Raw genomic sequence first — 12077 nt, forward strand, 5'->3', positions numbered from 1 at the left:
ACGGCAGAGGGAGAGGTCGTGGGGACGGCAGCGGGAGAGGTCGTGGCGACGGCAGGGGGAGAGGTCGTGGCGACGGCAGCGGGAGAGGTCGTGGCGACGGCAGCGGGAGAGGTCGTGGGGACGGCAGCGGGAGAGGTCGTGGCGACGGCAGCGGAAGAGGTCGTGGGGACGGCAGCGACACCACGTTTGGCAACAAAAAGGCCGACGTCCCGTGAGACGTGACGCACACGGACGAATATTTTTGGCAACAAAAAGTCGAAGATCGAAGATTTTATGTTTACACATCAGACGAATATTTTGGGGACATACATCGTCGATTAAGAGGGGCTGGGCAGCTCAGCATTGAACTGTGCCCAGCCGCCAAACCCAGTACAGCAGCGAGCTGCTGATACAGCTAATACAGCACAGGTTTCGGTAGATGTCCCATAACATCGAAGGAATTTCGCCCTGAGAATCGCTTCAAAATTTGGGATAGCAGGCGACGAAGGTAAAGGTACAGTTTTGGAGTAATCGGAATAGTCAAAGGGTAGTGGAGAACGAGGCAAACGCTAAGGTACGACTCCAGCGTCCAGAGCACCGTTCCGGGGGAGAGGTCTTCCGCAATGCCAGTCATTATCTGCACTTCGAAGAAGTCCATCAACTCTGTGAGACAGCTGCGTCACACCTTTCCTCAGATCTCACCGCGAGATATCTAGTCTCGCCTCCTCCTCGTTAGACACATATCCGTTAGGCCAAGGCGCATACAAGCGGCAGTTTTCGTCCCACTGGAGCCATTGCTCCCCCAGACAGGGAGCCGGAGATCTGACGGTAGGGTGTTTCCGCTGTCTCCATTCCTGCCAAGTCAAGTTCGACATCTATCAAAAATAAATCAATCTTGCTTCTTTCTATGAGTCGCCCCACATCGAAATGGCTCGGAAGATGAGCGCATTCTACGTCGTATCTACTGAACATAAGAAATACTTCACTCAAAGGATCCGCCCATTTTGAAGGGAACGTCACGTTGGCTCCCTTGCTCTTATCGTGATTGTTGGGGGGGGTTAGTACTGCCCGATTTCGTATTTAATCCTATGAGTATCATCAGCCCTCGACTTGAAACACCAAAAGACGACGGCAGCGATTCAATTCAGCCCTCGGACAGCGAGGCCATGAGTAACGGAGGCCCCAGGCGGATCACGCTTGAGGAGAAGTACCGAACCAGAGGGATGTCTCGCTCTGTTCAACGCTACCTTGAAGGCTTAAAAGAGGCGAGCCAGGCCAAGTTCGAAGCGCTAGTCGACGGCATTGGTCGCCGACAGCGACCAATGACTTTCGGCCAGAAGGAGCTGGTAGAGTTTGACGAGTATCTCTTTGACCACTCACCCATTCAACGCGCTTGCAGTTTCTCCCAAGTGGCGAGTTGGAAGTTGCCAAAGGCCAAGACCATCAAAGTGAGGCGCAAATGACCACTGAAATCTTGCACCAAACGGTATCAAATGGACTTCATGCTGGCGCAGTGTGCGATATTGTACTATTCCCTGAAGAATGTTGACCACGTCGGGAGCTTTAAGGCAGCATGACACTGTTAACACGATGGACTCCGTTGACGACGACGAGGATCCAGTTCAGGTGCCTGCACATGTATCAACACGTAAATATCCGAAGGAGTACTCCCAAATCGAAAGGAACGATGAAAATGCGCTCATCTTTCAACGACGCACAGTGGACGGTTTCTACATCGCAAACTTCTCACCACAGGGGCATTTTATGAAGCATGGGCACGTTCAAACCATATGGGGATCTCAGTACCTTCAGGAGGCATTGCGGATGCTGCTATTCGACATCCCCATCATTATTCTAAGACTATTGACTTTGAACACTGCATTGTGGGCTGCCATTCGGCCGAAGCTGCGTTACCTGTACAGTGGAAGGGCATGGGCCAGGGAAAACTACCTGCGGTCCTACTGGCAGACGATCGACCACGAAACCCTAATGCTTGACATCCTATTACACGATCGGAATTGTGGCGCGGATGCACCTCCTTCCGCTTCGGAAATAGCGCACGTAGAGGCTTGCGTGAGTTTCGAGTATGTAACCACCTGGAAGACGCGGAAAAGCCACCCAACGTCTCCCGACAGAGGACGTGCCACCGTGGACCGCTCAAGCACTAGACCAGTGACCATCATAGTGCACGGGCTGGAGAACCACTCCCGGAGTCCACAGGTGTTGGGTCTGGCCCGCTGGTCGTACAGCAAAGGCTTTGACGTCTTTGCCCTGAATCACAGGGGTTGTGCGGCAATGGACTACGACGGGCTCAAGCAGATACAGAGGATTCTGGAGGACGACACGGTATTCGACTATCACGGCGGGTTCGTTGACGATTTGCTGTACGTCTCTCAAATCATCCGGCTCCGTCGCCCTAAGGCAAAGATCTACGTATCTGGGTATTCACTTGGAGGCAACATCGTTGCCAAGTTTCTTGGCGTTTTAGGTCATAAGGCTTCCGAATTCAACGTCCACGGCGGGTTCGGGCTTTGCGTTCCCTTTGACGAGGAAACGTCGAATCTCGACGCGGTAGGGCCCCCGTGGCTATTTCATGCAGAACCTTTTCAACAGAACCTTCTACGTACCTGGGCTGCTCCTGAGTCTGAAGTTTAAGGCCGGTCTCAAGCTTCTCGGTCGGGTGTACCGTCGATGGAACCGCTTCGGCCGGCCCCGAGTCTTCCGCCTAGAGGATGAAAGAAAGCAAGAATCGCTCGCGGATCCTGACTTGCCTCGAAGCCCGTCTTTGCCTGCTCTTCTGGAGCCGGTGTACCACCATGTAACGGATTTCCTGTCGCCGCTAACGCGTAGGCTAGCAGAAAACGCCGAGGACTTAGGCCAACTGCGTGGAATGATGCGTGCTGACAAGCTCGGCGGATTCATAGAAAACTACAGCAGCCCAATCTGGGGCTTCGCCAATCCTCAAACATTCTACGACGAGAACGCCAGTTGGAGATTTTTCCATAGGATCCGAGTTCCCTTCCTTGTAGTGAACTCCTACGACGATCCTTTCTTCCTTGCAGAAAAGTACCCCATCGTTCGTGATCTCGAACTGCAGGGTGCAAATGCAGAGCTTGGAGGCCCTACGGTGAGGCTGGCGCCTTCCCACAATGCAGGTGCTTCCTCCGGTGAGGCTGGCGTACACTGAATATGGCGGCCACTGCGGCTTCATAAGACATTTCTACGACCATATATGGGATTCCTGGGTGTACAGAGCATCCGCAACATATCTGGCCTATCTATATGACGCGGGTACAATGTTCGATATCGATTGAGGTTTTTGCCTCCATAAATTTAATGAACGAAAGGAGCTATCCAACTCTACTGCGAATGAAAGGCTAATCTGCGAATGAAAGGCTAATCTCAACTGTATGTGTAGGTGTCACCAAGTTTGCTCCAGATCAATAGATGTTGGCAACGAACGGCTGAGGCTCGAAAACCACGACGTCGTCCGCCTTCACAAATTCACCTTCCTTGGGGCCTATGGGAACTCTCTTAGCCTCGTGGGCAATGCCCTGAGCCAACGCTTCACGGTGCTCCTTGGCACGCTTGAGGAAGTCCTCTCGGCATCTTGAGTGTCTGACATGCTCGAAGCGCACACGGATGGCCTTCAGAATCTGTCGCTGACGAACTCGCTTCTTGAAGTAGATTCCAAGAGAGCGTGCCGACACGTCGAAGACCTTACCGGTGCGGCCGTGATAGAAGTGGTAGGGCATACCTTTGTGAATTGCAGAGTCCACGATCACGTCCACAAAGTCGCCACGTCGGTAGACGTGCATCGACTTAGAGGGCGCAGGCATGCCATGCTTCCGGAACTGCTTTCGGAACTTCTGGCGGGTGCGAGCGCGGCGACCGAAGGAGTGGGGCATGGTGGGTGACTACTACAGCGGAAAATCGAGAGATTCCAGAGTCCGTTTTGTCTACGACAACTCGACGTGCTCGTTAGGGCCTCGGTTTGGCCGCTGGTTGTGCAGCTGATTCCTCATTGCGTGGACGTTTTCGTCAGAATTACCGGCACAAATGTCAAACGATCGGAGAAAGTTCAGAAGAGTTCGCTTTCGAGATCTGCAACAGGATCAATCAGTAGGTTGCTGCAGTCGGTGGAGACATCGACCAGAGAAAGTACCAGAGGAATCGGCGGCATCGCCGCCGAACGAAGCAATCGATACTCTGCCAATAAATGTGTCCCTCATGCCAGGGCCCGTGTCTGGAGGAAGCGCGGTGATGAGAATTCCAGCCGACACACCGCAAACGTCGCCAACAGTAGAGTCTCGAGTAGAGTCTCGAGAAGAATCTCGAGTAGAGTCTCGAGCCAACTTGGTACCAGCAGGGCCGAGTTCGTCAAAAATGTGTACGTTCCCAGGTTTATGTTGCGACGCAATGTTGTGACTAGTCAGGCTAATGTTAGTCACGCTCAGCGATCACCGTGAGGTGCTGATCAATTGCATCTCTGTCCAATCGATGGAAACGCGGGTTGTCTCGAGTGACAACACCAACTTCGACAGTATCCGCAGTGAAATCCAGCCCAACGGTAGCCTGGAGTGCAGCGATAGCGTCCTCGATCGTTTCATTGACGGAGGCCTCGCTTCTATCCGTGAGTTTCTTGAGCGTTCGTTCCATCACTGAGTTGCATTCCTGATCCTTGGCTCCAGCCGAGGTCGCGAAGAAGCCTGCGGACCAGCCAGCAGGGTCGAATTTGAAAACCGTGGGGTTCTTGTGCTCGTCAAGCCCGATCAGAATCCCAGTGCACGCTAAGAGACGCATGTAGGCGTGCTGCGTGTAGACCTGGTTGATGTCAGCGATACGGCGCGACAGTACTTCAGGCGTGGCCGGGAAGCCGTTCTTGTTGGCGAACTCAGCGGCCTCTTGTCGAGACCGGAACACCATTGCTCGGCAGTCTGCAGGGAGACCCACGGTGCAGCAGCCCACATCGTTGGACAGGCTGTGCAAGGAGGTGAGAGCGCTGGCTTTCAATAGCTTCTCTTGCTGCATATTTCCCTGTGATGGGACCTTCTTCTGACACACAACAACCGCGACGTCCTTGGATTTCAACGCGCATGCTGTGATACCGGTACTCTTAACGGCTCTGAAGGCGTACTCCACCTGGAAGAGCTTTCCCTCAGGACTGAACACCGTCAAGTGTCTGTCATACATTGACTGGGCTCTTGAAGACATTTCGAAATGTTAGCTTTTTCTGACGAATGCAGTTTGATGTCGTCCTCGACAACTCGGATCTGGTGAGCAGTCTCGTCAGCGCGTGAGGATTGTGTGTCCGGAGAACGCAGAGCTCTAGCTATTCGAGGGTTTCATGTATGTCTGCTGGAGCCAACTGACTCGTTCGGCTTCGATCAGGCCACGCGCAGCACCAACAACCTGCAGAACGATGTTACTGTCGTAAAAAACGACCTCTCTGGCGGTTGGCTGGATCTGGATCCCAAGCTGGTTGTGGCGCATTCAAGCCTAACTCAACTTTTACTTCGAGGGGGCGTCAGCAAGTACCTGGAGTTCCGGGGTATAGACTCGGTATGCTTGTTGGACGATCGCTGCTGGCCTGTTCCCCTGTCAAAGGCTGGAGTCGTCTCTTCTCCTGTTCTGGAGGGTCGCCAGCGTAGATGCTTCATGCGAATACTGAAGGATGCGGTATCAGGACTAGACGCCGGAGCTCCCTCGGGAAACGAGGTGTCTACTCCCTTCGTCTCTCAGCGAGAGGTGGTATTCACGGAGCGCGAGCCCCAACTGGATTTCGACGTGGTGGTTGAGCGGCATCACGCTGACGCCTGTATTCGGAATATGCTGCTGCATGGGGTACTGTTCTCTGTGGAACCGCCACCGAAGAGCAGTATGTCAGATCTTTTCCGGTCTCTGGGTCGGTACGGTCAGTCTAGTCCCTTCCTGTACACTATTCATGGCACGGGGGACCTACCCCAGGGATTGGTAAGGCTCGCATCGGTATATGGCGGCCAGGTCCGCCTGCAGAGCACTGTGCTGGACACGACACCAACTTCCGATGGGATCGAACTGCAGGTCCGAGGCATGAATGGAGCCGAGGAGACGCTCACAGCTCGGTGTCTGGTCTGCCGTGCTGGGCTAACGAAGCGTCCACGCCGCGTGGCCACTGTTTGGGCGGCCGTTCGGAAGCCGCTTCTAACAGGAGACGGGGCCTCACTGGGCGTTTGGATGCCATCCATAGGGCGCCGTTCTGCAAGCGCCGAACTGATTCAGATGGTGCAGTTGGATCACTCTACCCTGATGATCCACGAAGGTCTGTGGTGGATTGTTCTGCAGACCTCGGCGGCTTCGGAGGCTTCGGAGGATTGCGCCACTGAAAATGCTTTGTTGCCACCCGCCTTCAGAAGTATCGAGGGCGTTTTACTGCAGCACTACGCTCCGTCAGATCTGGAGTTTCTGGGCTACTCTCTCCGGCAGGTTCCGCGAGAGGCGGCCGTGATTGACCACCGATGTCGGATCGAGTACAGTTGTCCACGATCGGCACTCCACCTTGACTCCGACGTGGAAGTCGCGGCAGGCATCGTTCGAACGCTGCTCTCCAATGTAAAGCCGTCAGGAGTCACCGCTAGCCACATTGCTGGTGAGCCAGCGGACGGTCTGGCGTGGCTGCTGCCGGAGACTGCAATTGAAAATAAAGCGGCTTTGGTGGACGAGGCGCTGGGATCTGTGTTGCTGGAATTATGAACGGACAAGCAGTGAAACTCTCGTGCCGGATATTGCTCCGTACTCTTGAATAGTCAGCTCCAAGCTCGTCGCTGCCTCGCTGAATTCGGAGACGGTATCACAGTTTATGACTTGCAAGGCGTCCTTTAGTGTGCTCCATTCTGGGAGCTTGCTCGTTTGTTGAAGCAGATCCACCACTTCAGAAAGCAGGTCAGCTCGTTTTAGTGGTTCGCAGGTCGCACAGGCATCAGAGACACCGCTCCAAGTTCTGATCAATGACGCTTTATCTGCGGATTTCAGCGCTGCATTTGATTTTTGCTTGATGGAACAGAGAACGGATGCGACTGCTGACTGCAGCGGTGGTGTCCCGCCACACATGCCATCCAACAGCAAGCTCATCAAAGGCGTGTCCGACATTCCAGCGATTGGAGGCGCTGGGCATCCGGAGAGGAATCGCAACCAGTCCAGTAGATTCCACAGAGCATCGTGGCATATGTCGGCGTCGCGCCTGAAGGCCACGCCAAGACGAGTGGCCCACTGGGAGCAGGGGGCGAGATTCATGTGTCGGCTAAGAAGGCAGTCCAAGGCCTTCGTGATCGCCGAACTTACGACACTTGGCTCCGCAGCGGCTAGCAACAGAAATACGAGAACAGGGTCCGGACTCCAGGAAATGCCTTCTAGGACTCGGCTATCTCTGAACGGATTAAACAGAGGGAAGAGGCAGTTGGTTGTAAAGTCAACAATGCGGGTGGGGCAGATGGAGGAGGACAGCTGCAGAAGCTCTCCCAGTTCACCCATCTCAAACAGTTCCAACAGCCAGTTGTAGGTTTGCAGTGGCTCCTGGTAAGGTGAGGTATCGTCTTGCTTGGATGAGTGATCCGTCGCAATCTTCCGCCTCTTTTGCCCTCTGCCGAACTTAAACCCAATATGCGTTTGCAGCAGTGCTTCCCATTGCTTGTGAACTCGCGCTTCAACAAGTATCCGTTCAGCTGCCACCTGGAAAGATTCCCCAGCGGAGACGCGCCTTCCTCTGGAATGGACCTCTGAAGTCGACGTCAGATTTCTGACAGCAAGCACCGGCCTCCACGATCCGCTAGACCGGACCAGCTGATGTACGTATGCCTGGGCCAGATGCCACTCGAGGCCCTGGCAGTTAATCCGCACGCTGCTGACTAGGGGGTCAAGCAGCAGCCGCTTCCAGTCAGCCTCCACCCGGCTCATCACCTCGGGACTTCGCCTCACAGCTGGAAGACAGCGCCTAGCTTGAGGCTCCCAGTATTTGCACAACAGGAACTTCACACACAAGTCTCTAGCGAATCTCAACGCTGGGGTAGACGGCATTGAGCCATGAGCGATTTGGTTCCTTATTGCCATTAGGTCGGGTGGCAACCCCAGCGACTCTACAACGTCTGATTGCAACGCCCGCCGGTCACCTCTCTCTCCATCGACGTGCGACGTCACCACCTGCAACACCGTAGCTGCTAGGTCACGAGGGTTGTCGGTGTCTCCGCAAATCACAGCGACCGTGGACTTCAATGCGGTTTCCAGCCTGGATGGCGTGCCTCTCATCTTCAACAGCCACTTGTTCAGGGTGACCACAGCCTGCGCTCGACGCCGTGGGTCTCCGCTGACGATGTTCTCGTAGGTCTGAACCCACTCAAGCCAGGACTCCCACGGGTTCATACGAATGGCCGATTTTTTAGTAGCTCACATACAGTCCAACGAAAGGGATTGCCCCAAAGGACTCCTGTGGCTACGGAAGTTGTTCTGGTGTTTGTTGTTCTGTGCAATTGTTGGTTGGTGGCCCGGTGAGACTTAGCTGTCTTGCAATATTAGGTTTAGGATGGGGCAATGCTCATCCTGCTTATTGAACGATCCACAGGTTTCCTCCTACCAGGATACCTATACTCACCTACGAGAACGACTGAAGCATCAGTCCTTGCCAGTAGTTATACCGCTATCAGATGGAACAAATCTCGACTGCCTCTTCGGCCTCATAAGAGCAGACGGCCGCCGCCAATTTGTGCTTAGCACACCGGACCGCATACGACAGATCCCGCTCGACGACCTCACCGCCCTACTTACGACTCCGGATGAACTGCAGAGAGTGGACACCGAGGCCACGATCACCGCTGACGTATTTGTGGCGTTGCGTCTAAAGAAGGGGAACTGTGTTCCAATTCGGTGAGTACAGCTGACGATTTGCAACTTAGATTCTCTGATGAGGACACTCGGAACATTTTTATCGACCTCGTTCGTCATCTGAAGCCGTCCATATGAGGGCCCACGGTCAGTCGTTCCGCCGTGTACAAGCACGCTGTGCCTTGCTCGACCAGTGGCTCAGAGCGCCTTTCTTCGGTTATTCAAGTGGTGTGTATTTTCGCTGTATTGTTGTTCGATGTGTTAGGGGAAAATTATAATTCTTACAATGACCGGTACCGTTCCAAGGTTGACACGCCGACGCCTGGCTCAGCAAGAGGCTGGCGAGGAACCCGCAGAGGATCTGAGAATACCTCAAGTGAAAAGAAAGCCCAAAGTGAAAGCAAAGGCTAAGGCTCCTGCTCGTCTCGTCAAACCGAAGACTGCAAAGCGATCTACGGCGAAGCCCGCGACCGGGCTGGAAGGTACGGAGAGCAGACCAGTTGTGGGAGCGCCTGTAAAGGATAAGAAGCGCCGCCGCAATGTTGCGGAGGTGGCCACTACGGGGACTCGGGTGCAATTCGCTGTTGGACAGCAGCCGACTGGGAACGAGAACTCGCTGGAACCCGATGTTTCTCCTGTTAGCACACCCAAAGTGGTCAAGGACACATCTGACGCCCCTCAAGCGCCCTTCACCCCTCAGCAGAGGCAGATGCACCGTAGCTCGGCAGGGCACACGCCTCCCCCAACGCGGATGCTGGGAGCCCGGCGGCCGCCTGAACCCGTCGATCTGGAGGCGGAGCTGCCCTGCTTGTTTGCTGGAGGGGGCGCCTCCCAGGAGGCCCGCGACGCGAGTTATCCTTGTTACCCTGAAGATCCGGCAACTCCTCCCCCGTTCGTGAGGGAAGGTTTCAGCGACAGCGTGACTGAAGAGTCAGGTTACTACAACTGGATGTTTTCGGTTCCGTGTGCGGAAGAGGGGTCCACCCCTAAATCTGTCACTCCTGTCGGGGATGTGCCTCCAGATGGTCTGATGTCAGCCCAATCCGGGCGAAGCTTCTCCGCCTCATCCGTGGAGGATTTGCAGCGATGCCGAACGCGATCGCTGGAGCAAGCACATTGCGTGCGACGTTCTGTAGGTCGGACTCCGCCCCCTGCGAGGCTATCACAGGAGTCAGAACGCGGCACGGGCGACTCACTGGACGAGATGACGTTACGACAGGTTCAGGAAGACGCGCATGACGCTCAGCCTGGGCGAAGCGGGGCCCGACGTTCCGTCTCCCAGCCTCGACTGGATGGTGAGCCTGGAGAGTTTCGTTAAGTCAGCGCAGTACCAGGACGTCAGTGACGTTCCCCCCATAGAGAAGCCGTTTATCGCCATCAACCACCAGGTGTTCGAGGAGCCGTTGTGGCGACTCGAAAACTTGCGACGATTGTGTGAGGCTATTAGTCTGCCTATCAATCCGTCAAGTGAAAATTCCAAGGCGGAAGTCGTCGAGGCTTTACGACGATGGCATCGGGATGGCAAGATTACCCATGAGTTGCCAGTGCAGTACGACTCGTGGGAAGTAGGAGCTCGGAACTTTGACAGACTACCGATCTGGCCGAGCAAAGTCAAGTCCTGTTTCTCCATGCAGTTCCAACCGCTACCTGTAGAGAAGCAGCTACTTTCATGCGCCCGTCCACCGCATGCTGGAAAGGCCGCCCGTAGTACTCACTTGCGATGGAACCCCTACGTGCATCAGAACATCTACATCCTCAAAGATCAGGAGAGACAGGACAAGCGGCAACGGATTGCTGACCTGTTCAAGGCCACCCGCGAGGACCCTCAGGTCGACGTCTTCACGAATCCCACAAAAGTGCTGGAAGGTTATCCCCGGTGGGAAAAGGCTAAGCAAAACGCTGTGCACAATGAGTTGTTGCTCAGAGCTCTTTACGAGGAGAGTTGCAAGAAAAAAGTCGATCTGATGTGGGGCTTGAGGGACAGTCTTGGATTTGCTACGCCTCGCCACTGCCACGCCTCCGATACCTAAATGTCCGTGATGCTCTCTTTTTTGTCTTAATGCTCGTGTATTAATGCTATTCAAACAATCAACAGCCACTCTTCCCAAACCTGAGGATTGTTGAGCATCTTACCTTTGTTGGTGTAGATTCACATTGACAGCCACAGCGCCTGCTCCGTTGCCTGACGCTTGAGGGAATTAAAATCGGCGACAAGGTGCTCGCCGTGGCGCACGACAGGCATGGCTTCCTTGAGAGGCGCTTCCAGAGGTACGTCAGCGATTGCTGCGTCAGCCTTCACTATCTGATGAGGTTCCTCAAGCGGCGGGTTGACCAGGCCCTTCTCGCGGTAGAGCCGCCACAAATCTTCTGCGAGTGCCACTTCGCCGGCATCACACTCCGCACATGGGTCCATCAACAGCCGTATCAACCGCTGCTTGCGGACACTATTCACCACATAGGTGTACCGGTTGGAGGCATTGGTTACTAGACGCAACCTGATCCTGTCGGATACCTGGTGACCTCCGCGAAAATAGGATTCCTGCTGCTGTGCTGCGGACTGGCGTATTTTCTCCGTAAGAGCTTTAAGTGGGCTCTCCACTGTATCCAGCGACGGGCCCTCTGTCTTGGGCAGTTTCGTACAGGTTTGAGTGTGGACCCACGACCCTACAACCAACTCAGCGAGTTGATGAGCAGTTATCTCTTTCTGGTTCTCGCCTATATCCAAGTCATCGACGAGCTCCACCTGAGTATCCATTAGAGTATGATAATTACGAGAGATTTTGACAAAAGCTGGTGACAACAGCATGCATGACAAACAAAAAGAACCAAAAAGTTGTGTCTTCTCAAATTAGATCTGGTCAGCTGACGGGGTTCTCGTCGAACCTCACAGGTCCCAAATCGTTGGTGGGCGGCGTGGACCCTCCTCCAAGGAGGAAATACGGAAGCATCACTATCACCGCCGCGGCACCTAGGGAAATCATCGGAATGGGAATAACTGGAGGAACGACCACTGGTGTAGTGTTGGCGTCCTCCGTAGTGCTAGTTTCCTCCGTAGTGCTAGCTTCCTCCGTGGTGCTAGCTTCCTCCGTGGTGCTAGCTTCCTCCGTGGTGCTAGCTTCCTCCGTGGTGCTAGCTTCCTCCGTGGTGCTAGCTTCCTCCGTGGTGCTGGCTTCCTCCGTGGTGCTGGCTTCCTCCGTGGTGCTAGCTTCACTCGTAGTGCTAGCTTCCTCCGTGGTGCTAGCTTC

General features: G+C 54.6%; 11 protein-coding genes across 17 annotated transcripts; 5 read left to right on the top strand and 6 right to left on the bottom strand.

The window, feature by feature from the left end:
- Nucleotides 1-394: 394 nt before the first annotated feature.
- On the bottom strand, nucleotides 395-854 carry KVP17_004985 (uncharacterized protein; the record flags this gene model as incomplete). Of its 2 annotated transcripts, XM_068523667.1 has the most annotated exons (2): nucleotides 395-653; nucleotides 682-854. In XM_068523667.1, the coding sequence occupies 2 exons, from the start codon at nucleotides 852-854 to the stop codon at nucleotides 395-397; spliced, it is 432 nt and encodes a 143-aa protein (XP_068372187.1). The 2 variants fall into 2 exon arrangements, with proteins under 2 accessions (XP_068372187.1, XP_068372186.1); XM_068523666.1 differs by lacking the exon at nucleotides 682-854 and having other exon boundaries at nucleotides 395-637.
- A 213-nt stretch (nucleotides 855-1067) lies between these two features.
- KVP17_004979 (uncharacterized protein) lies at nucleotides 1068-1442 on the top strand (the record flags this gene model as incomplete). Its single annotated transcript, XM_068523656.1, has 1 exon — nucleotides 1068-1442. The coding sequence occupies one exon, from the start codon at nucleotides 1068-1070 to the stop codon at nucleotides 1440-1442; it is 375 nt and encodes a 124-aa protein (XP_068372176.1).
- Nucleotides 1443-1521: 79 nt separating this feature from the next.
- Nucleotides 1522-3293, top strand: KVP17_004987 (uncharacterized protein; the record flags this gene model as incomplete). 2 transcript variants are annotated; one of them, XM_068523669.1, is made up of 3 exons in its annotated part: nucleotides 1522-2550; nucleotides 2579-3106; nucleotides 3135-3293. In XM_068523669.1, 3 exons carry the CDS (start codon nucleotides 1522-1524, stop codon nucleotides 3291-3293), a joined length of 1716 nt encoding a protein of 571 aa, XP_068372189.1. The 2 variants fall into 2 exon arrangements, with proteins under 2 accessions (XP_068372189.1, XP_068372190.1); XM_068523670.1 differs by having other exon boundaries at nucleotides 2579-3166.
- Nucleotides 3294-3419: 126 nt separating this feature from the next.
- KVP17_004986 (uncharacterized protein) lies at nucleotides 3420-3887 on the bottom strand (the record flags this gene model as incomplete). Its single annotated transcript, XM_068523668.1, has 1 exon — nucleotides 3420-3887. One exon carries the CDS (start codon nucleotides 3885-3887, stop codon nucleotides 3420-3422), a length of 468 nt encoding a protein of 155 aa, XP_068372188.1.
- A 535-nt stretch (nucleotides 3888-4422) lies between these two features.
- On the bottom strand, nucleotides 4423-5193 carry KVP17_004983 (uncharacterized protein; the record flags this gene model as incomplete). 2 transcript variants are annotated; one of them, XM_068523664.1, is made up of 1 exon in its annotated part: nucleotides 4423-5193. In XM_068523664.1, one exon carries the CDS (start codon nucleotides 5191-5193, stop codon nucleotides 4423-4425), a length of 771 nt encoding a protein of 256 aa, XP_068372184.1. The 2 variants fall into 2 exon arrangements, with proteins under 2 accessions (XP_068372184.1, XP_068372183.1); XM_068523663.1 differs by having other exon boundaries at nucleotides 4423-5172.
- A 26-nt stretch (nucleotides 5194-5219) lies between these two features.
- Nucleotides 5220-6656, top strand: KVP17_005196 (uncharacterized protein; the record flags this gene model as incomplete). Its single annotated transcript, XM_068515002.1, has 3 exons — nucleotides 5220-5275; nucleotides 5304-6578; nucleotides 6617-6656. The coding sequence occupies 3 exons, from the start codon at nucleotides 5220-5222 to the stop codon at nucleotides 6654-6656; spliced, it is 1371 nt and encodes a 456-aa protein (XP_068372191.1).
- Nucleotides 6657-6705: 49 nt separating this feature from the next.
- Nucleotides 6706-8373, bottom strand: KVP17_004981 (uncharacterized protein; the record flags this gene model as incomplete). The annotated part of the gene is made up of 1 exon (XM_068523659.1): nucleotides 6706-8373. One exon carries the CDS (start codon nucleotides 8371-8373, stop codon nucleotides 6706-6708), a length of 1668 nt encoding a protein of 555 aa, XP_068372179.1.
- A 160-nt stretch (nucleotides 8374-8533) lies between these two features.
- Nucleotides 8534-8970, top strand: KVP17_004980 (uncharacterized protein; the record flags this gene model as incomplete). 2 transcript variants are annotated; one of them, XM_068523658.1, is made up of 2 exons in its annotated part: nucleotides 8534-8874; nucleotides 8904-8970. In XM_068523658.1, the coding sequence occupies 2 exons, from the start codon at nucleotides 8534-8536 to the stop codon at nucleotides 8968-8970; spliced, it is 408 nt and encodes a 135-aa protein (XP_068372178.1). The 2 variants fall into 2 exon arrangements, with proteins under 2 accessions (XP_068372178.1, XP_068372177.1); XM_068523657.1 differs by lacking the exon at nucleotides 8904-8970 and having other exon boundaries at nucleotides 8534-8878.
- Nucleotides 8971-9118: 148 nt separating this feature from the next.
- Nucleotides 9119-10862, top strand: KVP17_004982 (uncharacterized protein; the record flags this gene model as incomplete). 3 transcript variants are annotated; one of them, XM_068523661.1, is made up of 2 exons in its annotated part: nucleotides 9119-10127; nucleotides 10156-10862. In XM_068523661.1, the coding sequence occupies 2 exons, from the start codon at nucleotides 9119-9121 to the stop codon at nucleotides 10860-10862; spliced, it is 1716 nt and encodes a 571-aa protein (XP_068372181.1).
- Nucleotides 10863-10981: 119 nt separating this feature from the next.
- KVP17_004984 (uncharacterized protein) lies at nucleotides 10982-11587 on the bottom strand (the record flags this gene model as incomplete). The annotated part of the gene is made up of 1 exon (XM_068523665.1): nucleotides 10982-11587. The coding sequence occupies one exon, from the start codon at nucleotides 11585-11587 to the stop codon at nucleotides 10982-10984; it is 606 nt and encodes a 201-aa protein (XP_068372185.1).
- Nucleotides 11588-11690: 103 nt separating this feature from the next.
- KVP17_004978 (uncharacterized protein) lies at nucleotides 11691-12037 on the bottom strand (the record flags this gene model as incomplete). Its single annotated transcript, XM_068523655.1, has 1 exon — nucleotides 11691-12037. A coding segment is annotated over one exon (347 nt), but the record flags the coding sequence as incomplete, so codon positions are not given.
- Nucleotides 12038-12077: the final 40 nt, after the last annotated feature.

This window comes from the organism of the source record quoted next (assembly GCF_019968985.1).
Source record: "MAG: Porospora cf. gigantea B chromosome Unknown PgB_NODE_710_length_12077_cov_112.465, whole genome shotgun sequence".
Classification (NCBI taxonomy): domain Eukaryota; phylum Apicomplexa; class Conoidasida; order Eugregarinorida; family Porosporidae; genus Porospora; species Porospora cf. gigantea B.